Here is a 27,993-nt window from a genome sequence, read left to right as displayed (position 1 = left end):
ATTGTGGGAGCGCTCCGTTGTTCGCCCTGCCGCTCGGCCTGCTCCGGGGCCTGCCGCCGCCGCGCCGGATCCATTGTGGGCAGCTCCGCGGCGGCGCCCAGCTTAGGCCGGAGCCGGGGGGGGGCCGGACTTTGTTTCCCTCGGCGGCCGCCGCCGCCCCCCTCCCTCCGCTTCCCTCCCTCCGCTGCCTCCTCCCCGGCGGCGGCGGCGGCGACGACGACGACGCCGACGACGGGCGGGGGGCGCACGCCATGTTCGCGGAGATGAACCGGCGGACGCTGGCGTTCCGGGGCGGCGGCCTGCTCACCGCGGCGGCGGCGGCTGCGGCGGCGGCGGCGGCGGCGACGGGAGGAGGAGGAGGTGGAGGAGGAGGAGGGGCCGGAGCGGGCGAGGCCTGGGAGCCGCAAGCCCCCGAGGCGCTGAACGGGCGCGGGGCGGACGAGGAAGTGGAGCTGGAGGGGCTGGAGGCCGAGGAGCTGGAGGCGGCCGGCGACGAGAAGGAGCTGCTGCTGCTGCCGCCGCCCCCCGCCGCCGCCGCCTCGCCGCCCCCCGCCGCCGCTGCCGCCGCCGGCCCCATGTTCGCCGAGCGGAACCGCCGGACGCTGGCCTTTCGGGGCGGCGGGGGGCTGCTCGGCGGCCCCCCCGCCGCTAACAATGGCTGCGAGGCCTCGGCCTGGCCGCGGAAGCACTTCAACGGGCGGGGGGCGGACGAGGAGCTGGAGCTGGAGGGCGCCGAGGGCCTGGAGCCGGAGGGGCTGCTGGAGGGCAAGGAGCTGGTGCAGGACGGCGGCTCGCTGAGCGACAGCAGCGACGACGAGGAGGACGGCGAAGGGGGCAGCCTGGGCGACGGCAGCGGCGCCGAGGGCGGCAGCTGCAGCAGCAGCAGGCGGTCCGGGGGCGACGGAGGGGACGAGGCGGAGGGCAGCAGCGTGGGCGCGGGGGAGGGGGAGAGCATCAAGCACTTCCCGCTGGCCCGGCCCAAGTCCCTGCTGCAGAAGCTGCACATCTCCTTCCAGGGCTCCTGGCTCAAGGAGTTCCCATGGCTCTACTACTGCCAGGAGACCGGCCTCATGTCCTGCGCCTGGTGCACCGCCGCCGCGGCCGCCGCCGCCCCCCCCGAGCTGATCCTGGCCGGCGGCCCCGTCCCCGGGGGCCACGACGAGCTCTGCAAGGGCACCCGCAACTACAAGCGGGCCCTGCTGCTGCGGCACCACCTCTCCGCCGAGCATCGCCTCAACGAGCCGGGCAGCGCCGAGCAGGTAGGGACGCGGGGGGGAGGGGATGGGGAGAGGGACGGCCTCCCCTTTCGCCCAGTTTTGTGGCTTTTGTTGTTTTCTTTCTTTCTTTTTTTTTTTTTTTAATCCCCGCTTGCCCACGTGTACGGGCTCCTTGACGCGGCTTCCTGTGTTTGTCGCGGCTGCGGCCGGCCTCGGCGCATGGGGGCAGTGGGTGCCCCTTGCCGAGCCCTTCTGGCCGTCCCTCTGTCCGTCTGTCCGTCCTTCGTGCCGCCGAGGTAAGGCAGGGCAGCCCGCGGCGCTGCACTGATTGAAGGCGCCGGGCACCGCTTCCTCCTGCGGTCCCGGGGGAGGAGGGCAGCGGCCGGAGCTCGGCAGCACGAAATCCCGCTCCTTCGGGGCCCTTCCGACGTCCTGCGCTCGGTGCCTTGCTCGGGAGACTCCGGGCTGCGCCTCCCCGTTTTAAATCTCTCCGCCGAACGTGGTCCTTTAGATTGGAGTTACTTCGCCAGAAATCTGCAGTCGCAACTTGGTGTTTGTTTGAGATAAACATGTGGTTTCCCGAAAGCCACCGTAATATGCCAGCTCGCCTCCGGTGCTTTCGGACTGGTGAAACTCTTCGCGCTCCCTGCCGAACTCAAAATTACTGCATTTCTGGGCTTCTCTTCTGTGTAATGCAGGGCTAACTGCGAGCTTTTCACCCGCGTGTGCTCTAAAGAATAGCCTTGCCGAATCCCTAGCCGCCTGCAGCCTTTCTCCCGAAGGATGTCTGCACTGCAGAAGTTCGCTCAGATTGGCTAACTGGCAGTAAAGTTGCCAGCAGGCACAAGCTGCTGCGCTCCAGGTTAGGTTACTGCTTGACCTGTCAGATCGAAGCCGAGCTGTTAGCCGGAATTAATCCCCGACTGCTCTGCTCTCGCTGTTCAGAGCTGAGTTTTCATTAAAATGCCCGCCGTAGCTGCACTGATGCATCTGGGCTCCGACTCACAGCGCAGCACTTAAATTGAGCATGTCGCTCGAGCACTTTAAGGAGCTCAGGGTACCTTGGACAAGAGCTGCTATTCTAACGGATTGGGTAGGGCATCAGAACAACGGATAAAACGTTAGGCAAGCATAGCTTTTCTTAGAGCCAGTCAGAAAAGGGATACAGATCTAATTTAAAACTCCTGCAGGACTTTAAGAAAAAGAAGTTGCAAAGTAATACCAGTTATCCAAAGCAGTATTTTGGGTCTAGAAGTGCAGCGTTCGCGTTTAAGATGAGTAATGCTGCCTCTACAGTTACTGCATTCACAGACTGAAATTCTAGGGCCCCTGTTGTTACGCACGTCCCATGGCAGGAGGTCGCTTTATCAGTTTCCTGCAATCTGAGTTTTGCTATTCTCTGCAGTATTTTGGCCTGACTTGCCTGAAATACCTTCAGCTTCTATTTTGAAGCTCTCGTTTGCGATTTCTTTTATCTCTTAACGTTTCAAAAACATTCTTTTTGTTCAGCGTTAGTGTGGTATGTTCTGTGCCATCCTGTTGTGAATGATTACCCTGCAAAGGTATGTCCTGTTGCTGTGCAGCCTCCATCTCACTAGATAATGCTACTTGGTGGCACAGTTGGAGGTTTCTCTTACAGCCCTTAGCTATGTGTAAATAAAACATATTCCAGGTGTTGGTTTTTTTTTTTTTTTTTTCCTACTAGACTTAATGGTCTTTCCTTCTGACTTTCCGTCCCTTTTGTATCACAACACTTAATATTGGGGAGGAGGGAGGAATCTTATCTTGCACATCACGGTAGCCTAAAAGTTAATGTGTTGCTTATATTTGAAGATTAACCTGTCACTGTCATGGGAATCCTCATAAAAATGAGCCTCTGCCTTTCTGCCACCGATAACTTGAGAAAAAATAATTGTAGTAACTGTAATAATGAATGAAAACGGATAGGTAAGATGCGTCAGTGGTTCTTTTATACTTACTGATGATAAGGTTTGGACAAAGTAAGCTTTCAGTAGCTCTAGAGCGTGGTGATTCTGAGTAGAAAACAGTGCTGGATGCATCCCTGTGCAATCACACTTCAGTGAAAAACTTGCTACAAGGGAGGAATTGCAGTTTTTCAAGAGTTACTGCAGTTGTTTTTTTTTGTGGTGCACTTCTGGGTTACACTTGCCTTATTGCAAATATTATTAAGAATAAGTGTTTTCTTTGCACGGTTTGTTTAGTTTTCATATCCTTTCACGTTTTTTAATAGCACGTCCACTTATCTTGATCCATATGTTTAATTTAATACCAAAGCAATCGCCATAATTTTTATCTTAATGCCACGCTGCCAGATACTCGGAACAAAAGTAGGTAATGTGTACCCTGACCATATTTCCAACGCGCATAATGAGGCAGCAAAGCCTTTGAAATTTAATGAAATTTGGGAGAGATCTTTTGGTCTTTGTCTTAGAGACAACACATATGTATTCTTGACTTGACAAGCTTCAACTGCAGGGCATGTTTAGCAGCTGCTAATAAACATATGGCGTAGTGCCACTCTTGGAGAGCGGGAAGGAAATTGTAGGTGTTGAGACAGTAAAGCAGTGGAAATTTCTATAGGTCTGCTGGATATTACACATGAAGAAGTGAGTGATGATTTCAGTTTATTTTTGGGATACGTTTAATTTGGAATGCCAAAATACATCACAAGTGGTTGCAGCTGCTGTAATTCAAGGGTATGGAACTGTCAGGGGTTGGTGCTTCGTCCTAAGACCAAAATCTTAACTCCTTTCTTTCTCGTCTAGTTTTTAAAATAATCTCTCTCTGTGTTAAAGTTTAGAGAGAGATAAAATTCAGCAAGAAACTACTTTCAGGTTTTTTAGAAAATGGACTTAGTTTCATTTTTATTTAAAAAAAAAAAAAAAAAAGACACTGGGAAATGACTGCAAAATATTTTAATTCTGTGATGAATTTAGATCCATGAGTTGCAGATTTATCGGCAGTTGTCGGCTCCTCTCTTTAAAGCTGTTTCTTAAACCATTTTTTTTTCCTCTGGACATAATTTGAAGCTGAGCTTTGGCAGTACTGCCAGAAAAGCTTTCTCCAGCCTAACAGGCATGTTGGTTTAAAGCAGAAGCTCTCCAAGAGGAGGAAGGCCTTTGATGTGTTATTTTTTCCATGTGAACTGTAATTGTTTGCTTTGTGTGAGCGGTGATGAATAGAAGTCATCGTGCTTCAGATGCAAAAGTGGCATTGTAGTGGTCTAAGTTAACTTCTTGAGTTACTCACAGCAGAGCAGAGCAGCGAGGAGGGAGTCAGGACCTTGGGGCAGGGACTCCCGCCTGCCCTAGCTTTGTGCAGTGCTCCCACCCGACATGGAGCTGCTCAACCTGGTGTCGGGCAGGGGCATCACAACTCCGAATCGCTGCATTTCGGGTGATGCTGCAGCACGTCAGACAGCAGCGGAGCTGATAAGACCGTTTTATGAGATAATTTTCCTCTGTAGCTGCATGTGCTGGAGGAATTCCTGACAGCTCGCTTCTGTTACAAGGTCCATTTTTCAGGTTGCGAATTGATTTGGGGGTATAGAAAAGATAGTGTAGAGCAAGGTGTGGTAATGGGGAAGGGATTACAAAAATGTGGCAAAACTACTTTTCGGATACGTACAGCTGGGGTGGAATCTGCTGGGGTTGTTTTTGCTAACCTCCCCCCCGCTCTTTCTCCCAGGAGGCAGGGCATGCTGATGGCACAGAAAGGAAAGAAAAGACAGTTTCTAGTAGCAGTTTTTGATCGTCTCTTTCAGCTATTAGCTTGTAGGCAGGTTTAATTAGTGAATTGTACATATGAAAGAGTCATTTATCTCTGCGTATATTCAGAGACATGTGAATTGGAGCTGAGCTCAATATTAGTTTCTCTGAGAAGTTTGGGTTCTGTTAGACCACTTCATGTTGCACGCAGAGCGAAGCTTTTCAAACTTACTCTGTAAATTCCACACCTGAGAACACAATTCTTCATTTTCTAGTTTTCTTACGAGTTTTTAAAGGTAAAGTGGTTGAGATAACTTCAGCCAGGGAATACTTTTGTCTGTATTCTGAAAATATAACTTGGCATCTAAGGAAATATTAGCTTGTGTTTCTCACCAGAAAAACATTACCCTTATGATGATTGCTATGAACATAACAGGGATAATAGAATCTTGAAGATAACTTTTCTTTGATTTTTTTTTTCTGTAATTATTTTTGTAACTCTAATATTAGAGTGTGTTGTACCTGTTCTGCTCAGAGAGGAGATGCTTGAAACTCTCCAAGGGTGCTATTACATTTCTTCCATCTTTCTCATAGTAAATGCTAACGCTTGGTTTCCATAGACTTGTTAACTGTTGGGGTGTTAGGGCTTTTGTTTTGTTTGTGGTGCAGCATTAGGATTAGCTGCTCCCATAGCAGCAGTTAGGCAGTTGTGATCAATGTTACAGTCAGCTTGAAAAAAGTCTTTATGCACCCCGTTCCGTAAAGCTCTGGGTGCCTGGGGTAAGCACATCTCTTTGCCTGAACACCCCCCATCTGTATTTCAGATGTTAGTTACACTGTGTCTCTTATTTCCACTCAGCCTTCCGTTTTCATAACGAAGACTTCAGCCTTCTTTCCGTAGCACATAAATCTGCAAGTCCTTTTTACCATGCTGGCTTGTCATTTTCTTAAAGAAAAGCTGCATTGTAAATCTCACTTTTCAGCTGGATTGGCTGCATACACATCCTCAGTTAAAACATACTCTATCACTTCTCTGGAATCAGACATTGTAAAAAAGACACTGTAATCTGCCTCCTGCAGATTATTTTTAAGCTTTGTGTGGTGTTTAACATGCTCCCAGATAATGAAATTCTGTCAGCTATTGTAGTCTGTACCCGACATGTGCTGTGTACGATGCAAGTCACTGGTGCTTGGTTTGGACTAGAGTGACAACACTTTGGTGTCATCTTTTTTGTTTTAATCTGATCCAAAGTCAGGGTGATCGGCATTTTGAACCTACACAGTGCTCCGCTGCTTGGCGACAGCAACTTGGTCCAGATCTGAAATCCTCAGAATTTAATGTCACACTTAGTTGTTGCATGTCTGGGATGTCATTCCTGTTTCTGTGCCCTGATCTGAGAGAGTATTTGCTTTTGTCAGAGAGCATGTACTAAAACACATTAGAAAAGTGTAAAAATGTATATATTAAAAAGTAAAAAAAAAAAAAAAAAAAAAAAAGCTGAGGCTGGACAGAGATCTGTTGGTTGTTTTCATGTAAAAACCTAATTGCTGCTGGGTGCTTTCTGAGGAGAGATTTAGAAGCAACTTGAACATGATAGCAAACTGAACTTTGTCTGCATGAGATGCTGAAAACTTTCTCTCTTGATTACATTGTGCATTATTTGCTGCTTGTAGATGTAAAATCCCTTTTGGGAGGGGGTAGTTACAACCTCAGCTGCTCAGTTGGCGTCCCACTGATCAGCACTGGGGCTGTGTCTTGAGGCGAGTACTCATTTAATGCATTAATTCCTGTGTAGTGGAAAGCAGCTTTTTGATATACATGTAGCTGCTGTAGCCCCAAAATAAGGAGTGTACTTTGCTTTACCATATATTTCAGCCCCAGTATACATTATGGGTTCTTGAAAGCCCATTACCTGTATCTGACCTGTAATGCTGAGGCAGTGGAGCTTTTAATACCTCTACCTTTTTTAATACCCCTGAGTCTCTTCTTTGGTTTTGTTTTAAAACAGAAGAAACAAACAAAAGACATCACTGGCAAAATATACTTTTCTCTTATTCAAAATCATTTTGGAACCAGCCAGTTCTGAACTGTTCTTTTTTTGCTAGAAAAGAGGAGAGAGTCTTAGAGATCCAGCACAAAAACAACCCTGTCATCATCAGTGCTCTTGATGGCAGCACCGATCAATCAGTATAAGTATGGTCTCAAACATGCCAGTCTGTGTTACTTTCTGCTTGCTTCTAGCTGCTTCTTTGTACCACATCTGAATCATCACTGTCTAAACATCAGTTGCAAATTGCCCAAGTGCTGTAAAGACTTCTTGTTACTCATCAGCTTCTGCCTGAACTAATCTTTAATAACTCATTTCTTGGTGTTGGATTGTTTGATGCTACTGTTAGGAGATTTTTGAAGTCACTTCTGAGATCTCTTCTTGGAAAAGTTGTAGAGAGACACATATGTATTGTCTGTATGATTAAATATTTAGCAGTTAAAGATGTCGCTGCTAGGAAGTTTCAATTAAGTTTGATTCAAGAAAGTCTTAGATAATGTTGCTTAACTTTTGTTTGGTCACCTGCAGTTTTCTGTCCTCTTGTCTTCTAATACAGCTATTTAATACTAAACCTGCACAATGAGAAAATAATTTTAAAAAGCACCCTAATTTGTAGAACCGTAGAAGAAATCTAGCTGTTGTTATAACTACTCTGACAGTATGTTTTCCTTAGAACATATAAAACAGGTATAGGTTGGGAGATGAGATGTTATATATTCATCTCTCAGCCTAAGCAAATGTTGAATCCATTATCATGGTTGTCTTTTGACCTGTTAAAGTGGAGAGTTTTAAGGAAAAACAAAGAACTGGGTAGGTGAGAACCACATAGTTAAATCTTAGGAAAGGAACTCCACATCGTTAATGTATATGGCTTAACAAAGACAAGTACTTTGTGCTCAGCTAAATCTTGCCTTACTTTTGGCCCAAATTTTACTTCCTTTGTCCTTAGGGCAATTTTGCTAGTTCTGTTTTTGTTCCAAATAGGAGAGTGGGGGGTGAAATGAGAACATGACTCTCAGTTTACAGAAGTATTTTTTTAATTATATATTCCAGCCTGTCTTTATGACCAAGATTATTTATATATATATATGTATATATTATCTTTCTATCTTTCTAAGTTTAGTTTTGTATCCTTATAATAGCATTGTATGATTAAGAAGAACATTCATTAAGAGCTAATTATGTTTTTTTTTCTAATTCCAGGAGTCAGAGTTACCGTCGGAACTGAATAATGAAGGATACTGTGATTTTAACAGCAGGCCAAATGAGAACTCTTACTGCTATCAGCTCCTGCAAGAACTAAACGAACAGAGGAAGAAAGGCATTCTTTGTGATGTCAATATTGTGGTGAGTGGGAGGGTCTTCAGAGCTCACAAGAACATCCTGGTTGCAGGCAGCCGCTTCTTTAAGACTCTGTATTGCTTTACAAACAAAGAAAGCCGTAACCAAACCACTGTTACCTATTTAGATGTTGTTGCTGTTCAAGGTTTTTCTGTCATCTTGGACTTCTTGTATTCCGGGAACCTCGTGCTTACGAGCCAAAATGCCATTGAAGTGATGTCAGTGGCCAGCTACCTTCAGATGACGGAGGTTGTCCAGTCTTGCCGCAATTTCATTAAAGATGCCTTAAACATAAGTATAAAATCAGAAGCTCCGGAGACCGTTGTGGTGGATTATAACAGAAGATCTGTTAGCAGGGATGGTATGTCTCCAAGGGATCAGAAAGTTGCCAGTTTCTGGGCAACACGAAACCTTACCAACTTGGCAAGCAGCATAAAAACTGAGAACGATGGTTACTCTATTGATGAGGCCCAAATTGAAAGCTACCAAATGAATGACTGCAGTTGGGTCCAGGACAGCTCACCTGAAATGGCTGAAAGTGAATCTCAAGGAGAGGGAAAAGTTTTTGTGTGGAACGACATGGGCTCACAGGGACAATCAGTTCAAGAACCTGGAAAAGCAAGAAGGAAAAACCAAACCGCAAAGAGATTTATTTATAATATACCACCTAATACTGAAGAGAACTCAGAAGATTGCTCAGTGTTGCAACCATCAGTCCCGTATCCAGAAGAAGATTTGTCATTTATTAAAGAAGAAGCAGGTAAATATCGTGTAGCATCAGTCATTATTTGAAAACCGATTTTTTTGAATAAAGTACACTACTATGTAATTTTTTAAGGCTGTGTTAGGGTCTTTTACTAAAAATTAGGACACAATTAGGATAATTCAGCAATCTGATTCTCTCTCGTGGGTTGCAGCAATGTGTCTTCAGCTAGAAAAAAGAATTGCCTTAGCCCATGCCATGTGGTACATAACATACTTTTTACAACTGACTGTTGGGTTGCAGATCCCTACCAACTAGTAGAAGCTGAAATCTTCACACCTATATTTGATCTGTAGCTACAGTTAGCCACAAAATCAAGGAGCAATAACTGATGGGTAATACTGCTAGCTGGCTGCATGGAGATTATCTTTATAATTTTCTTTCACTGGCAAAAAGATTTTTGTGGTCGTGTCCCTGAGTCTCAACAAGAAACAGAAATGAACCTTCCACTACTGCTTGTTGTAAGGATATCTGGGAAAATGCACAAGGAGTAATCCTGGCTAGTATAATATTGACTCTTACAGCAGATAGATTTGAGAAGCAGATGGGAAAGAGATGCCACAATGACTTACAGGAGAGAGAATATCTCATTGTTGAACTGTTTTGCAAGCAAATCTTGAAATGTGACTTGATTCCCAGCGTTGTTTTTTCTTTTAAGAATATTGGTTAATGTAAGTGCTAGAATAAAATTAAATGTATGCAAAGATAAACACAGTCACAGAGTTCTAAGCAGACAGTTCACAGTGTATTTAGAATTCAGGGTAATGTAGTTTTTAATTACTATTACATCATATGAGTAGCTGAAACACATACTTAAAATACTGCTGTTTACCTGTATCACTTTCAGGCGGATTGGCAACTTTGAAAGTGTGACTCTGAACCTTGTATTTCAGAGTTGTCTCCCAAATAGAGTTAAATTAAAGGTAGATGTAAGAAATAGCTGGAACAAAGTTCTTTAGACACGTCTGTTTCTAAAGCCTTTTAAAATGAATGGCCCCTTCAAGCATGTCAAGAGACTGTAGGTATCCTCTGCCTCCCAGGCTCACAAGGTACAATTAAGAGGAGAATAACTTAAGGAAAAAGAAAGTCACTCAGACCTGTGGGCGTAGAGTATTTTTGTAAGCCAGTGACAAAACACAGTTGAAAGCAACCTGAGTTCTCAGGAAGGCCTAGAAACCTACATTCATTCTGGCGGAAGGAGGGATGGCCTTAGCCTTCTTGCTGTGCCCCCAGTCTTGTTGAAAAACAAGGCTGGAGAAATCCAGATCAGTTCTTCTGGGGCCCTGAAGCCCCTCTGCCCGCGGTGCTGTGGAGCCTTTCTCTGGTGCTGGCAGCTGCTGAGGTGTGAAGAGGCAGTGGGTGGGTAGCAGTCCAGCAGAGGGCACGTGGTGCCTGTGCTGCGTTGTACCAGAGCGGATCCGTGTGTCGTGTATGCGTGAGCACCGCGATGGCATGTGACAGTGGAGCGGTGTGGACAGGACCTATGGGGAGCTCTGTCTGGTTGGAGCAGCAGCGGGCAGTTCAGGAGACGTCTGTTGTCAGCAAGTGGCACTACGGGAGCAGATCTGGAGGAGCAGCTGTGCTGGGGAGCTAACACTGGCTCTGTGAGCGTGAAGGGGGTTGCTTATCTGCAGCCTTCATCTCTGAACTCAGGGTAGGTCCTCACTAGCTGTTCAGTTCAGCTTGGGAACACACTCGTGAGGAGAATTTCCCGATCTTAATGTACTTTGATTCATATTGTGAAGCATTCTTGGGCTGCACAGGGTTTCTTCTGCGTGAAATGAAAACGAAAGCTGTGTTTGAGAAACATGCCTGTTGTGTGTCAACCACAAACAGCTGTTGGGCCTGCAGCACCAGGTTAGATACAGCCTTAAGTAAAGCAGCCAGAGCTGTGCGTAGTGGGGACGTTGGGTCTTCAGCACCCACATAAAACATCTGCCTGTGCTGGGCTACACTGCTTGCTGAAACATGTGTAGCTGGAGTAGCATGAGAAAGGGCAGTAGAAAGTCTGGAGCAGGAGTGGGGGACCTGAGGTGCCGTAAATTATACAAATACCAAGTTCCTGACACAATTTAGCGTGTGTTTTTTCTACTTCTGATTTATTTGGGGTAGACAGTCAACTTTTTTTAACTGTTGGAAATATCACAGAGAATAAGTATACATCTAACAAATGGTGTCTCCTGCAACAAACTGAAATGCTTGTACACATTCTACAGAACTTGAGTAGCTGCTCCAGACCTTTCATGTAGGAGGAGTAAGGGGTGATGGGGGCAGTGCAATAACGATCAAACAAATTCTGAACTTGCTCAGACTTTTTTGGACAGAAACACCAAGGTTTCCAGTCATTCATTGTGCTGAAGAATTAAATTACAAAATATATTCCACGCAACATCTTGATGGAAAGAACTGTGACAGAGGCGTGGGTCATGGTGAATTTGTGCTGAGGTGTCTGTCCAAAATTTTGGACAGATATTGAAAGCTCTGTGATTGTAGGGGACAGTTAATTTTTTATTAAACTATAAAACAGTGTCAATTAATGATCTCCTTGGTACTGTGACTACAACATAAGTGATCCCAAGTACATAATTACATTTTTTTTCTGTTCTAGAACTATTTTGGAAGCCATATCTAGTATTTTTATATTAAGACCTTTACTTTAATTAAGTTCTTTTGTGTATGTGTGTTGTTTGAAATGAAGAGATGCTGGAAGTAGAGCTTTGTACAGCTTACTTTCAGCAGTTCTCAGTGCGTCAGCAATCAGTGTTCTTCCTCCTCTGCTGCTTGTTAGCTTTTCCTTTGCGCTACTTGGGTGATAAGTGCATTTGTTCTGTAAAATGCTCTCTTCTTTAATGGCTTCCTCCAGACCCAAGAAAAGGTGCAGGAGGGAGGAGGAAGAGGGATAAAGAACGGAGAATTGGAAGAATGTCAAGAATGGGTTGTAGAATAACCTGCAGGTTATATGATAACTTCTCAGTTGTGGATTAAATTTCCTGCGGAGATGAAAATCTACCTAAAAAAAAAAGGGCACTGGAAGTTAAAAATCCACAAAAAAGTTTTCTGGAACAGATTTAAAACAATGCAGTTAGAAGAAAAAGAATGAATGGTAAAATCTTGTGATGCAAGCTAAGGAATACACTCTCACTCTCCCTTTGGCTGCTAAAAGAGAAAATGAGCTGCTTCTGTTACGCTTTGTAGTGTGCTGCTGGGATAACTAACACCAGCTGTGGTTATTAGATGTCTGATTACATGCAAAGTGAGTTGCTGTGTCCTTGATTGTGGTTTTAGGTTGTTTGGCTTTTTTCTGTGAGGGGAGAGAAATACCATAGGCGTGGTGGAAGGGAAGCCAATATAAGAACATTCCTCTCATTACAAAAACTTAAAAACAAAAAAAGCCAATACAGGATAAAAAAACAAAAGCCACTAACTTGAATCCTGTAATAGATGGAGTTTCCAGTTGGGTACTGCTAGGTAAGTATTAGATAAACAACAATAAAAGTTTTCTGAGCTGTCACCTCGTGTCCCAGTAAAGCAAACGTGCTAAACTGCTGCCTGCTGAAGGTGAGTTTTCCTGCAGACATCCATCCATAAGGGTATGTCAGCTTCTCCCTCCTCTCACCCTGCGTTGCCAGTGAGTTTATATTTAACACCTTTCCTGCAAGAAGTAGCACTTTGGGCTTCAAATAACTCCATAAAGCTGAGATGGGTTTTAAATTCATTGTGACATTTTTCTTCATTTATCTGCCTTTACTGAAGCCTTCAAGCACTCTCCAGTTTTAGCTACGTTAATTAAAATAGCTGAGCCTCTCCCTGCTGAAGGTACCATCCATCTTGCTATTTTCTGTTCTAGCTGATAATCTTAAAAACGCCTGCACTGTTTACAGCCACGGTGCATCCTACAATTAACCATTTACCATGGTGGAAATAACCGTGCAATCAGTCAGTACCTCTGGGTCAGTTTGCAGTTCTTAAAAGCTCAGTGATTCCAACTGGTATTTTTAGTGTCTGTTTGTGAGTTTATTACCACTTCTTGAATCTGTTTTTCATTTGGGCTTCATTTTTGGAGTGTGTGTCCTATTCTTAGGCTTCAGAACACAACTGAAGTATTGCTTATGCTTTCCAGAGCTGACCGTGTTGATTCTAACAGACACTTTAATGGAGTATTCCAGTAGCGTTATGACGCTAACACTGGGTCACTTGTTAGTGTGATTTTCAGGCCATATAATGCTGTGTTATGCATTGGATTGGACAGGGCTCAAGGCAAAAGATAACAAGGACAGGATAAAAACAGCCCTCTGTGGAACAGGAGTTTTCTGGATAATTTTATAGTTCTTAAGGATTTGAATTCAGTTTGCTATAAAAGCAACTATTTTTCCAGTATGTTACGAACAGTGTCTCAAGCTGCTTACAAAAACGTGGTGCTAGTCACAGTTCTTGTCATATGCTGCTCCCTCAAGTCATAACTCGATCAGGACTTTGCAGTAAGAATGGGTAACTTTGTGTTTAAAGAAGCAGTGACTGAGGGACTTATCTGGACACACACTTCTTGTAGAGGTAAGTCCCATTTGACTGTCTGGAAGAAAACAAGGATACTAACAGGAAACTAAGCTTATTTTTCTCCACCTCTTTTCTGATTCTGTGACTCTCAGTCAGATCTTCCTCAGACGTCCGGCTGATGCCCTGAGTGAAAGATTTAAGTCGCTTAATGGACACTTAACCTCTCTGTTTGCTTCATTTCTTGTGTAAGCTGGAAATGAAGGCCCCGGGGGTTTTGAAAGGCAATTAAAGAGAATACAACACCTGGGAGTCAGCTGCTTCCCTACCCAGTAAATTTACCTCTCCTCGGGATGATCCTGAAGATGAGTAGATTCTCATGGAATGGACAACCGCTGACCTCATAACTTTAAGGAATGTTTTGTGTATTCATATATTGTTTTTTTTAAAACAAAAAAAAGTCAGGGCAGATGGGTTGGGGAAGAAGGTTGCGTGGTGTCCATGAGCACTTGGATCCAGATCAAGATTTGCACTGTCATCTAATTGCACAGACTGTTCAAGTTCTGCTTTTTGCCTTTACCATCTGCCTGGAGAGCTTCTTTTTGTCTCAGTGCAAGTGAAACATAGGCAATACATTCACTTCTAAGAAGTTATCGATCTGCAGTGTTGACTTGATCTTTCCACTACCTCTACTATTTATGAAATAGTGATGATGCTGGGAACAGCTATGTAAATAAAAACAGGGGCTGCGTATCTTCTTGATTCGTTTGGGGGACAGCTCCAGCTGTAGAAGTGAGCCGTGCTATTCCTTCAACTGCATTCCCTCCTGCACCTCAAAGATGTAGCTCAGGAAGTCACACCAAATTAACTTAATCATATGCTGAGCAGTGAAAGTGTTTTTGATCCAGAAGTTTCAGATCCTGTTTGATTGTAGATGGCTTCATTGTGGTGCTTTTTTCTGAACTATAATGAAGATAAAGAGTACAACTTCCCTTAAAAAGCACTTTCTTTTCCTCCAGATAACCATTACCCTAAAAAAAAAAAGGGGGGGGAGGGGATTGGGGATAAAAACAAGACTTTATTTCCTGCATTCTTGTCTTCACATGTCTGCCTGCTCCCAGATGACATTTATGAAGCTAAAGGATAGGCAAAGGACTCTCAGTAATGCCTGTCTTTGCTGACACAGTACAGAAAAGCAACAAGTTCCTTATTTTACCTGCAGGTTTTCTGCCTCGATGGGGCTGTTCGATTCAGTTAAAATACCGTAATATCCTGTGAGAGTTTTTGTGCTAGTGTGACCGTGTCACATCAGAGTTTGTAGAAGTATGAATTGACCAATTGCTGTTCAATTCATCCAGTGTAGCTTGTTTCTTGTTGTTGTTTGCTGTTTTTTTTTGTTGTTTGAGGGAAGGGGTAGGTAACCCTCAGTGTTGGTAGCTGTAGTGTAATAGGTTGCAAGTTCCAAGTGGCATGTAGTTGGACTAAAATCACTCCTTTCAGCTCTGTTTTCAGTTTCTCTTTGCTGCTGAGTTTTGGCTGCCCAGATGCTCATGCTCTGTGTGCTGGGTGAATTCTGGAGCTGTAGAGGACTTGGAGTAGTTTTGTGGGGTAGAGGGGTAGGCAGCGTTTCTTCTTTGTGCTGGTTCCTGTCAGGTATCAGTAAATATATCCAACCAGAAATGTGTTCATGTTGTAGAAACTTTATACTACGAGTAGAATACTATGGTGTAGCAAGTTTATATCATGCTTGTTTGTGAGGGTTTTCCTGTTTGATTTTTTTTCAATAGATCGGTGTTTTTACAGATCTGTGCCTTGATCTCGTACCTTGTGTTTCTTCAAAGCTCTGTGTAAAGACAAAATCTCTCGGTATTCCTGAACAAAGTCAGACTTCGGCACAGTTTGTCTGGAATAAATGATACTGAGATACCTGTTTAGCACAACGGTTTGGCCATTTGTGGTGCTGCTGTTTCTTAGATTGCCTGCAATTAGAGAAGCTAGCACAAACTGAAACACTCCTTCCTTAACATTTCCTTTCAACTATTTAGCATAAAAAGTTGTTCTGTTCAAAACACTTTACGTAGCAGTGGTACCCGTGCTTATGTCCTTCCGTAAGAATAAATGCAAATGAATACCTATTGGTTCTTGGTGTATTTGTCATGACTACAAGTGACGCTGTGATCAGTGGCGCAGCCTAGCAGTGCTGAAGGCTGGCCTCGTGCTGGCAGAACTAGCAAGAACTGGCAGGACTGGCAAGTCCCCTGTGCTCAGGACTGGCAAGGCAACACTTGAAATATCGTGCCCAGTTTCGGGCAGCCCAGGTCAGTCAGCAAACTGGAGGGAGCCCAGTGTAGGGGCAGTTAAGGTGGTTAGGGGGCTGGAGAACATGCTCAGAAACTGAATTTGTTCAGCATGAAGAAGCCCGAGGGGGATTTACCTGCAGTCTGTAACTGCCTTAAGGGGGTTCTGGAGACAATGAATCCAGCTGCTTTTCAGAGGTGCACAGTGAAAGGGCGAGAGTCTTGTCACAAGTTGCAGCAAGAGAAATTCCCCAGGTACAAGCTGTTGACCATGAAAGCGGTTGGGTTGGAGCAGATTGCTCGGAGGGTTTATTGAATCTCCATCCTCGTGGATATTTAACACTTGGTAAGGTTCAAAGCAACACATAATCCAGCCTTGAAGCTAGCCCTGCTGTGAGCTGGGTTGAACTGGGTGACCTTCAGAGGTTCCTTCTGATCTCAGCTCTTCCTCGAGTCTGTTCCCTGAGACCAGTAGCTCCCCCCCATAACTGATGTGGATGGGGATAGCTCTCACCCTCTCGTGTTTCACTGTTGTTGCCTTTCTGGAGACACCAGCAAACTGGCTTTGTAAGCAGTGACAGACTGAGTGGCACCCCCTTCTTGGGGGGGATATTTGGAGGGGGTGATGATAAGCGAGTTGTACAAACAGATTATATATTTGGCAACAATTGCCGGTTATCTGTCAGGGTGAGTTGATGATGGTTCTGCCTCCATAGTCAAGGCAGTAAACAAGTTCTCATGAATGGGAGCTAGCAAAAATTAAGAGCACTTGGGAGTGGTACGGGGAGTATTTGTAAGATTACACTGGCAAAATATCTTAAGTTTGTCTGAGACTTGTGTTGCAAGAGGCAGTTGAGAAGTAATCTGCCTTGACCCCTTTTCAGAAGCAAGGTTAAAGGAGTGAGTAATGCTCTGGGAACAAGCAGTACAATATATTTTCTTTCTTCTACCTTGCCAGTATGTAACTCTTGGCAGCACTGTTTTTTTTCCTGTCACATTACTTAACATAAGCAACAAATCCGGCTCTCTAAGAGCAAACCAGATTGAATCAGTAGATTACCAGTGCTCTCTTTACGATCCTTGAAAGCTCTGGCCTAATCGCTTATCTGATCTACTTCCTGAATTGATCTGAGTAAGCAGTCAGTGTCAGAAAAGTTGGGGAGAAAAGCAGTCCTATTCCTTTTCTTCTTCCTTTGGCACTGTTTTTGGTGGTAATATATGTATGAAGAAAACAGAAGCTGGATTCATTACAGGGAACTGTGTCTGCTGTGCAGTTTGTATCCCTTCCCTTCCTGCACCCTGCTGCCATACCTCTTTCTATAGCGACCTGTTCAACATCTTCTGTCATTGAGCTTCTCAGTCTTTCCCCTCTCCTTTCCTTCCCAAAAGTTCAGCTTATTTCTGGTCGCAGAAAAACTCAAACTCTGTCCAACTAAGGATGTGCCTGCTCATGTGTTCTTCGTGGTGATATTCCCTACCTGTTGCTCTGAAAACTGAAATTCAGCGTCTGGCTTGTGGTTATCCTTTTGCCTGAGAAGGAGCACAAGTTAAAATGTAAAAGCCTTCCATGAAGTTCTTCTGTCGCGTAAAAGCCCACACGACCCCTTCATGGTATTTGGAACGGCCTTAATCTCCTCTCAGACTGACATGGTGAGAGTTTTAATGCTGATAGTTAACCAGTTTGTGTTCTGTTTTATTCGTGGTATTATTTTGGTTCTTGGTTTGCTTTTTTTTTTTTTTTTTAAAAAAAAGAAAAGATCAGGTTGCTAATAGAAGCCTCTTCTCCACGCAGGGTGGAAGCATGGGTGGATGTTGGAGGCCAGCTGACATTTGAATGATTAACCTACGCTTATTTTAGGAATGAACAAAGCTGTAAAAAGCTATCCTTAGATGAGGGGAAAGCTGTGGTCAGATGAACTGGTCTGAAGATACAGAAGATTACCCTGGTTTTTGGCCTTTCTCATTACTGTGTGGATTCTGTTGTCTCCCCTCCCCACACTCCTCCTGCCTGGTCTGCCCCCACAGCTGTGTATGGAGCTGCTTTCAGTCTCCTGTCAAAATCTGGGGTTGTGTTAACTTGCCAGGAACAACATAAGTGGTGACTACAGCTGCAGGTTTGAGAGGAGCTGTAGCCTGGGTGGGAGGGCTGGGAGAGGGCACTGCGAGCCCCTAGGGTTCGTGGCATCCTACACGTGGCTCAGTAGCAGTCGGGAGCCGATGTGGCTGTCGGCTGCGTGTCCACCTTGGGGCAACTGCTGGAGCCTGGGCTGCACTTTGGTTATGTGTAATTCATGTTCTGTGTGTGTGGATGAGCCACGAGATGTTACAAACTCATTTTTAGTGTTTTAAGCATGTGAGATGTGTGCACAGTCTAGAAAGAAGGTTTTCTAGGTCAACACATTATTCTGAGAAGGAATAAGCATTAGGTTTAATTATGATCTGCTTAATCCTGTGTTCTGCAGAGACCGAGATGTCTGTAGCAACCTCTTATCTCTTGTGGTATCTAGACCAGTGTTCTTTCATGTTATAGCAGGTCTTCTCTTCACATTGGAGGTAGACAGACTTAGTAGCTTTTTATCTGTGCTAGACTACAGCTCTGAAGTCTCTTTGGCTCTGTGCCGGGCCTTATGCTACGATCTAGGTCTCCCGAGGGATTTGAGCTCCTGGCTTCCCTCAAAGTTCGATACCAGCTGCGAGCTTAGATGTTCCTCGTGAAATTCCCTGTGTGCTCTCCTAGATCCAGAAGAATTCTCCTAGATGTGTAAGAACCATCGAAGTGATGGTGTTATATGTCTGCATGCTGGACCTTTTACTTCTGGTCAGTCTTTGTATGCTTATTTTGAAATCTTGTGTGCTATCATTGCCTGTACACAGCACGTGCGTTATGCAGTCAAGGCCTCTGTCTGTTATCTTGCAGGTCCTTCTCCTAAAAAGGGAGGGGACGAGGACTGAGTAAAATGCCTTAATTGTTGTTCTTCCACTGTACAGCTAGAGACAGGGCAGTTCTGTTAGGAGGGGGAATAAAACCATGAAGAAAAGGTCTAACGTTTTAAATTATAAAAGGTGTTTTGCTCTTCTATTAGCTCCTGAAATCTGCCTTAATTTGGAGGCTTTTAGCCTTGAAGTCATCATCTTAGCTTTTGCCCGGAGCTGTACAGCTCTGCTTCCTCACTAATCCTTTCTCGAATATTACAGAAGGAAGGTTTAGTGCTCACCTCAAAGGAATGTGGAGTTGGCATGCCTGTAGGGTATCTGTTCTATTGCTTGAGCTGCTGAGATGGCTTTGCAGGACTAATGCAGCTTCCAGCTAGCGGGAGGACTTCTTGCCTCTTTTGGATATAATGACGGCTATTGGAGTTTGTAGTTTAAAAGGTTTTTGGTAAAATGTCCTCATTACTACTTTTTTTTCCAAGGAAGAGGGAGGTTTAGTCTTCCCTGCCCCTTCCCCCCCTTCTCTCTCTATGCCGAAATAGCTAGGTGGGTAAGTTAAAATACTGACATTTCTCTTACTTCATCCATTCAAGCTGTGATTTTTAAAAGCTCAGATAGGTTGGAATAGCTTTGTGCTTACTCTGTGGTTTGGCAGTCGCAATACAGCTTTGCTTATCATTTGCCATTGTGTAAAGGATATGGCAGAATTCTGGGTTTCCTATTTGTTAATTGATGTCCTTTTGAACTGTCGTCTTCTCATGTTGCAACTGCTGCTGCCAACTGTAATACTGCGTGAGTGAGAAATAAAACTCATACCTATGCCTAATGCTGCAAGGATAGATAATTGGTATTTTTCTCCAATAAAACGGTAAGTTATGGGTGTTTTGGTGTGCTGCTTACACTACTAGCTGTACGAAACTGTAGTTTACACTGAGAGAAAGAAGTTCCTTTCCTAGAAAAATCCTTGGAATGAGCAGCATGGGGACAAGTCAAAAAGGCTTTGGACCATGAAAACCTACAGTCTCAGGGAGGAAAGTAAAAATAGATACATTTGCTGTGAAGTCCTTCTCAAGGTTTCTGACAGCAGTGATGTTGGGAATCCAGTGTGGTGAGGATCTCAGCACCATCCAGACAAATAAAAGGAAATCTGCCAGTTTCCATTGCAGTTTGTTTATTTAACAATTATGTGCCTGTGAGGAAAGTAATGGATTTATGAGTTCATGTTTTCCAGCAAACTTCTGTCTTGGGGACTGGGGGGGGAAGATTGATTTGCTCTCTTGCCAGGAGAGTCTTTGACCTACAAATACAGTTCTGTCAGATGCCTAGTGCAGTTTTCGGTGTGCTATTTATAGTCCTTTTTCTGTGTGATATATAACGGTGATTCTGTATTCACTCATGCAAATATTACTTGTTACAAAAGTGTAGACTTATAACAAGCAAATATCTTTCTCTTTTCAAGGCATTGTTTGCTTCTGACTAATTTTGTTCTTTTAAAGGAGGGTAAAAACTACAAAGGCCACGCAAACTGCAGGAAGAGCTTGTCTAAAGACCAAATGTAAACACACAAACTGGTGTTTCAAGCTGGTGTATTTCTAGTAATTACGGTCTCTTGAATTGATGTGGTTATAGAGCAATGGGGGTGATTATTCAAAAAAGGATTTAGACATAGCTGTAGGATACTTAGTATAAATAGAGGTATGTAAAACACTTTGTATACCACTGAGATAGTTTAAAGCAATAAAGCAAATCACACCTGTAGTAAAAAACGGGTTCATTTGTACCAACTGGTAGGCTGCCTGTGGTAGGCCAGATGGAGTCACTGCACTGAGTAGTTCTAAAGAGAAAGCACTGGAAAACTTTTAGCACTGGCATGATGATAGCAACGGAATAAATATCCTTACCATAAAAGTTGTCATGGTCTGAAAAAGGCTTTGAATTTTTCTCACGTTGGGGTTGAAAAAATGATGCCATGGAGAGCAAGGCAACGATCTAATTTCATTTTAAACATGAAGAGAGCTTCCTTCATTTCAGTGTTGAAGATGATGTGAAAGAGGTTGATAACCATTACGCTTCTAAGGTTTTGAACTTTTTTGTAGCAGTTGAAGAAAGATGCATATTTTAAGATACAAACTGACTGATTAGATGGAGGGAAGCTGAAGTAATACTGTGTCTGTAATAGGTACTTCAAGTGACTTCAAGTATGGACTGCTGCCGGGTACTTCAAGTGACTTCAAGTACGGATTGCTGCCGGGTACTTCAAGTGACTTCAAGTACGGATTGCTGCCGGGTACTTCAAGTGACTTCAAGTATGGACTGCTGCCAGAATCTTGGCCAAAAGAAGCTTGGGAAAATGGCAAGTATATCTGATACAGAACAGGTTGTTTTTTGTCGCTGATAGCAGTTCTTGTGTGTCGCTGCAGGTAATATTTGATTAACTTCCATAGAGATTTATTAGATTGTGTGTTTACATAATCTTCTCCCACTTCATTTGCCCTTTTGCATAATGTAAATAAGACTACTTCTTTGGAGTGAGAGAGAGAGAGGAATTCAAACATACGGGAAAGTTAAAACAGAACATGACCTATATTGACTCTTGTATTGTGCCTGAATATGAAGGTACCTGAAGTCTTTAGTTGTCTGATAGCTTTTTCATAAGCTAGCTACAGATTAATTAGGCTTTAAAATTGAACACTTATTAAACTTTGTATCTTTGTTTATAATTTTTAAATTAGATCTCAGCATACTTCCTAATATAAAAAAAAATATACAATATCGGCTTTGCATACAATACAGTAAAAACTAAAGCCATCTTCAGTCAACTTTGTGGTGTGTAGCCTACGCTTTTGCAGCTTGCGTGTCTTATTTATTCAAGTGAGCAATTACCTGTAATTATTTTCTGTCTGAAAACATTTGGAATGTACCAAAAAAACACCACATCTTAAACTGTTATTGCTAGATCATCAAAATATGCAGTCTTTAGTTTAAAAAAAGAGGACCTTGAGGATGCATAAGACTGGGTAATGGTAATTCCTGCCTCTGTACGACTTTGAGATATTACTGGTATGTGGTTTATGGTTTACTTCAGATATTTTTGGTTTTACAAATGGAAGAAATTGGGTCATCAGAAGGTGAAACTCACTAGTGGGTAAGGGATTCAAACTCATGTCTTTTGAGGTCTGCCTGTTATTAGTCTGTTAAGTTCCCATACATCTTACAGCCCTGATGTCTGTGTGTCTGTTGTACCTCTGTTGAAGTATATAAAACTACAATTCAAACCCCTTTTTGAACTTTTTTTTTCCGTGTAACCCCTTACATGACATCATGGTGACATGCAGTTTGCGTGGGTGCTCAGATACACCAAGGCAATTTTTGAATGCTAGCAAAATTTAACTTCCACATTATGATGGAAGTTAATTTTTGAAGTTTTTTAAGTGGGAGGCATTATTTTAGAGGTGTACACATAACAGACTAGTTTTTGCTTTCTTCCTGCCAACTTGCAAGTTAGAAACTCTCGCACATAGTCACGTGGCAATAGAGCTTTTTGGATGCTTCCTTTGTAGATGGTTACAATCATGTTCATAAATTCTTATCTCACCTTTCTCAAAATCTTTATATTCCTGTGTGGCCATTTTCATAACTGTCACAGCATCCTGTGCCCTTCTATGTTATATAGCAATAGGCAACTGTAGTAAACCTTGTTTTTTCAGATAACCTTTTAGCAAGCTGTGTTGTCCCTGGCCAAGTGATGTTAATAGGTCCCTTTTTCAGAAGACAAAACTGGGATATTGCTAATTCCAGAAGTTTTTTATGCTCTATTTATTCTGCCATTAGACTGAATTAGATTTTGGGGAGAGGCTAAGTGAGTTCTAATAGAGTAGTTATCTAAACCAATATCTTACCCTTGTAGCTATTCCAGAATTATGCTACCTTTTACTATCCTCTTTTTTTTTTTTTTTCTAGTATTCATTCTTGCTTGGTTATACCTTTGATATAGATTCAGATCTTAGGGCAGGCACTTCCTGCACTTAGTTCTAAATAAATTATTGGGAGAGAAGATCATAACTTTCTAAATGTCACACCTACAGTGTTTCTAATCTTAAAGTGTTTTCTGGTATAGATGATTTCTGGGAAATGGAATTATTGCTAACTTGCAGTTAACTCACTCTGACTCATGAAATAATGCTACTTTTTCACAGAATTGATCTGTACTCCTGTTCTTAAAATTCCTTGTTTACAGCTAGGTATTTTTCTAGCGAGATCATACGTGCTGGACCCACCGGTAGTTGTGGTTTTCTGCAGGCAGGCAGGCATTGTTCTGATTTGGCTGATGAAAAGTCACGTGGGTGCTTTATTGTTTTGGCACCTGCTTATTTTTGTGCACCAGGCAGAACATATTGAAATTATCTTGTGTTTCATCATCTTTTCTCCTGATGGCTTATTTTCTTGTAGGCGATTCCTCTGCTTTAATCATGAACAAGTTGAAGTGTCCACACTGTAATTATGTAGCCAAATACAGAAGAACACTAAAGAGACACTTGCTCATTCACACAGGCGTGAGATCATTCAGTTGTGACATCTGTGGGAAGCTGTTTACTCGAAGAGAGCACGTAAAGAGACATTCCTTGGTAGGTAACATCTGTTTGTGTGTGTGATGCACATGTACAAGTGGGGTCGTGACTACATTGTGACAAATGTAAAACTGTTTTATGTTAATCTAAAATGGATGAACATAAATGTCTGTCATAACTGCCTCCTACATTCGTACTCCATGCAGTAAGTGCATTCAGTAGAATGCAGTACCAATTAAGACAGTCTCTGGAGTTCTGATAGGTAATTTGATGATTACTTTGAAAGGGTCATGAGAATTGCAGGATTTGTAAGTATCGTGTAGATAATGAAAGGAAATTTTGCTGTAGTGTTACAGCAGTAGAGTAGCACGTCTGCATATTCTATAATGTCGCACCACCATTTTCTGTGAGGACACCATGTTAAACAAGAATTGTACATCTTGGGGTAGTTGTGAAATTCTTCACAACTAGGCAGTGCTGTAGTGTATTACGTGCTTTAAGATTTTGGTTAAAATGAGAAGTACGTGAGATACAGACAGTAAATATCCTTCTGAACTGACATTCTGCAAGTACCATCTACTCAGCAGTTGAGCTTACCCTGTCCTTTGTATGTTGCATAAATGGGAGTTGATTTGAGTGCTACTTATCTGAAGGGTCCGAGAGTCTATTATCTGTCTTGGGTACATTGCAGGTAGTTTCTAGTCTTTAAGGAAACAGGTGAGATTTCATGATAGTATTTACTGTATAAAATCTAGGATGTGTTTTAGGGAGGTAACAGAAGTAAGATCATATTGGTAGAGAGAAGGTGGTAGCATTTCTTCAAGCTGTGATCTCAAAAATAAAACAAAAAACAACAACAAACTCATTTTGCACATACTCAAAATAGGCTACTACATGAAATATGGTAATTTGGGCTTTTTCTCCATTTTGATGGCTTTTCTCAGGCCTTTGAGAACCAGTGGGTCAGCTTACAAAGGTTTTCCACAAAGTCTGTGTAGCCTCCTTGGCTTTTGTCCTGTGGTTCCTGAATGAGTAGAAAATCTAGTTGTGAGCTTCCAGGTTTTCATATGGATGCAGTAAAGAGCTGTTGGTGCAAGTCGTCTTAACTTTCCTTTCTGTCCTGTGCTGTCATAAAATAGACTTTCTGTTAGCCAGTAATATTTTTAAAGGTAAATGATTATGGGAATATATAAGAATGTAATTCTAGATTATGCCTAAGACCACTGTAGTAATTTTCAGTTTTCCTGAAACTGTTGTACAGGTAGGCAAGGCAAGTAAATTTCTTTTAAAAATTTTAAAAATCTTTCATCCTGCTTGACTTCTCTCAGTTCAAATATACCTTTCTAGTCTGAATCTGCTCCCTCTCATCCTGCTGGTATGAGCCACTGGGTGAAGGCTTAGATGCTTGAAGGGACAGGAGTTACCTATGATGTTACTGAGTCTGAAGGACACTGTGTTCTGTAGTATGTGTAGGTGACTGCAGTGATGGATGTGGTGATGATATGTGGTGTTTTTTTGGCTGGGCAGAGGAAGTAAGGTTGTTATTGCCTTATTGGTGGTGATACCATGTGTCCCAGGAGCTAAATTTTATCAACTGTACAGATTAAGAGGGACTGAAGTAACTATTTGTTTTTTGACCTTGCTTTTTTTCCTCATCTGGGTGGTACTTTCTCTTTTATCTGAAAGAGCAACTTTTTCAACGTGACCTCAAATGGGTTATTTAAGATATGAGATAAAAGCCTTCGACTTCATTTTTTTTCCAAGACAAAAACTATTGTTTATTGTTGCCCAGTTGAGCTACTTGTAAGAGTAACGTACTCTTGAATTAATTTTTCCCTGTTCTTAAAATGTATAACAGCAACTACTCTGTTAGAATTGCACTGTTGGCTAAATATTAAAATTTATGTTCAGTCAAGTTAGTCAACAGTGGTCTTCTAACTCTGCATGCAGGCTCACTCAGTCTCAAGGACAGAAAATTCAAACAGGAGTGAAAAAGTGTTGTCAGCATTGGTTTTGCTTGGCTGGCGTTGGGTTGGGGGTATAAAAGAGGGATCCTGATCTTTCAATTCAAACTGAATTTAAACTCCTGCTTGTTTATAATTTTTCTGGGCTTAAAATTGTAACAGCAGTTTTCTAAATGAGCATATCTGGTAGGATACTGAGTGCAACGTAAGTGCTTATACTTGTTCTTGGTGCCGTTTGGTGTCTTGGTCTGAACTGTGAGCAGCTGTAAAAATGAACACTCACCTCCTTACAGAGCAGGCAGCTATTCAGCTACCCACTGAGCAGTAAGGAGGTGGCTTAGTTAGGGAAGTAGCTGATGTAGTAAGAATGGATCTCTAGCACTGCTCTTCCTCTGAACAGCGTTGAGGTAATAAAAATGTTTTTTGTTAGTAATTGGTACTAGAGTACTGCTATTAATATATACAAGCACAATCTGATGAACGTGTTTTCACCCTGTAATCTTTCTCTTCCATAGGTGCATAAAAAGGATAAAAAGTATAAATGTATGGTGTGTAAGAAGATCTTTATGCTAGCAGCCAGCGTTGGAATAAGACATGGATCTCGACGCTATGGAGTTTGTGTAGACTGTGCAGATAAATCTCAGCCTGGAGGGCAAGAGGGAGCAGACCAGGTGCAGGACACAGATTTCCCTAGGGATGAAGAATACGAGGAAAATGAAGTGGGAGAAGGTGATGAGGAGCTTGGTGATGACGTAGAAGAACAGAATGACCAGTCTCGATGGGATGAATCTGGGGAAGTTTGTATGCCTTTAGATGACTGACAAGAGCATATGGCTTCGGGGTGCCGGAAATGGACGCTCTATGGATTGACTGTTTGAATTTCTGGACTGAAGGCTTGCGAAATATGGTACAGGCTGGATGGTAGTTATGTTGCTGTGAAAATTGTAGGGTCAAAGCCTTATAGCAAAAAAGGATTATTAATTTTTTTATGATATTTGCACAGGACTGTACAGCATACAACCATTTGGTTGAATTATACAGAGTCCTCACATCTACAGTCAGTTATCAAAAGAAAAATGTATTTTTTATTATTTATAGGATATAGCTACTTGGGTCCTATTCAGACATAGTAGTAACTGTACTTACGTTACGCATTCATGTATCTGTTAACATGAATGAAGAAAATTGCAACTTGGTATGGAAATACAAAGACAGCTTCCCCAACTCCACTCATACTTTATTAATGAACCAGTGAAGCTAATTTGGGATAGTGGCTTTGTTCCTACAAGCATGTCTTTGCCATACAAACCTTACCTCTCCCGTACTCCGATAGGTGAAAGCCAGTTCCTTAAATATGCATCACAGATAATGCCAACACCTTATTGAAATTTGGTTTTAAAACTTTTGGCTCTAAGCCAGCAGGTGGTACAGGTGATAAGCACTGGAGATGTTAATGATGGCATTAATTTAGAGTCTGTTTCTTCACAGTTGTGAATTTTCAAGAAATTTGCTATTGACTTATCAGTTCCAAAATAATCTTGCAGAAGAAATGACCAATTATTAATTTAATAGACTGATCAGAGCATGGGTAACTCTTCTGCCCCTTAGTCAAAAGAGATAGTCATGCTAAAAAGTATCTGATGTAATAAAGCTTCCTTTTCCCTCTAAGGTTCCCCTCACTCCCCACACTTTTTGACTCCCCTGCTGTATACCTCAGTCCCACAAAATGAAAATACAAGAAATGGAGAAAGTGTCATATTAAACGACTTTTTGGTATATAATTTCTTGTCCGCTTTTTGGCTAGTTTATGTGATATGAATTGGACACTAGGCTATTGTGCCCATCGTCTGTCATTAAAATGAACACAAACTATTTTTTATTCTTTTGTATTTAATGGGATATTGCTAGCGTTTAATATAAATCAATTACATTTAACTTGTTGACTTAATTTGCTGGATTTTTTTTTAAAGAAAACAAAACAAAGTCCAAAGCAAAATAATGCTCTTTGAGTTGTCTTTTTCAGGATGATATGCTCCCTATACTCTTTGTTTCAAATTTTCTATGAGGCATTTAAACTTGAATTTTTGTAGCCACGTGGATTTTTTTTTTTTTTCTTAAGCTTGTAATATTGTACCAATGATTTCAGGCCTCTTTCACAGGGAGGGGAGGGCATTACATCTTTATCTTAAACTCTTTGGTGTTCTCTAGAGTAAGGCAAATGAATTCAGGCAATCATTGGAACAATACATCTGATGTGCTATTATGTCACAATGAGTAAATATGCAGAGCATTTATCATAACACATAGCTAGGCCAGTGTGACAGTACTGTATAAAAACCAATCGAGGGTCACCATATTCTTCAGCTTTGTTTAATTTTAAAATGAGTATATTTTTTTCCTATTTTATATCAGGTAACTAAATTATGCTAGTTGTGTGGATAACTTTGAACTATGCTTTGACGGACAGAATCTTAATGGTGCTCCATCTGATCAAAGTTGGTATGTATTTAAAGAGACAAGCTTTACTGTTGTCCTTTACATCAGTAGAACAGTAACATAATGTTAAGACGTTGTTTTTGCTGATTGAAGCTGAGATAAGTTTGAACTACAGTTATATGGGAATTAAAATACTTTTTTATCCTCAA

General features: G+C 42.4%; 1 protein-coding gene across 1 annotated transcript; it reads left to right on the top strand.

Annotated features, from left to right (window-relative positions):
• The first annotated feature begins 7 nt into the window (after positions 1-7).
• Positions 8-27,993, top strand: ZBTB10 (zinc finger and BTB domain containing 10). The gene is made up of 5 exons (XM_027452396.3): positions 8-1,259; positions 8,197-9,094; positions 20,996-21,169; positions 23,266-23,441; positions 25,864-27,993. Exons 1-5 carry the CDS (start codon positions 252-254, stop codon positions 26,167-26,169), a joined length of 2,562 nt encoding a protein of 853 aa, XP_027308197.1. The 5' UTR covers positions 8-251; the 3' UTR covers positions 26,170-27,993.

Source organism: Anas platyrhynchos, chromosome 2, assembly GCF_047663525.1.
Source record: "Anas platyrhynchos isolate ZD024472 breed Pekin duck chromosome 2, IASCAAS_PekinDuck_T2T, whole genome shotgun sequence".
NCBI lineage: Eukaryota > Metazoa > Chordata > Aves > Anseriformes > Anatidae > Anas > Anas platyrhynchos.
Note: the sequence above shows the minus strand (reverse complement) of the source record. Positions and strands in the feature narration are given on the sequence as shown.

What these genes read in the sequence shown, in the direction of transcription:
- ZBTB10 (XM_027452396.3), top strand. Translation starts at nt 252, where the DNA reads ATGTTCGCGGAGATGAACCGGCGGACGCTGGCGTTCCGGGGCGGCGGC. An exon ending in AGCCGGGCAGCGCCGAGCAG is followed by an intron (nt 1,260 to 8,196) that starts GTAGGGACGCGG and finishes TTCTAATTCCAG; the next exon opens with GAGTCAGAGTTACCGTCGGA. An exon ending in AAAAGAAGCTTGGGAAAATG is followed by an intron (nt 21,170 to 23,265) that starts GCAAGTATATCT and finishes ATTTTCTTGTAG; the next exon opens with GCGATTCCTCTGCTTTAATC.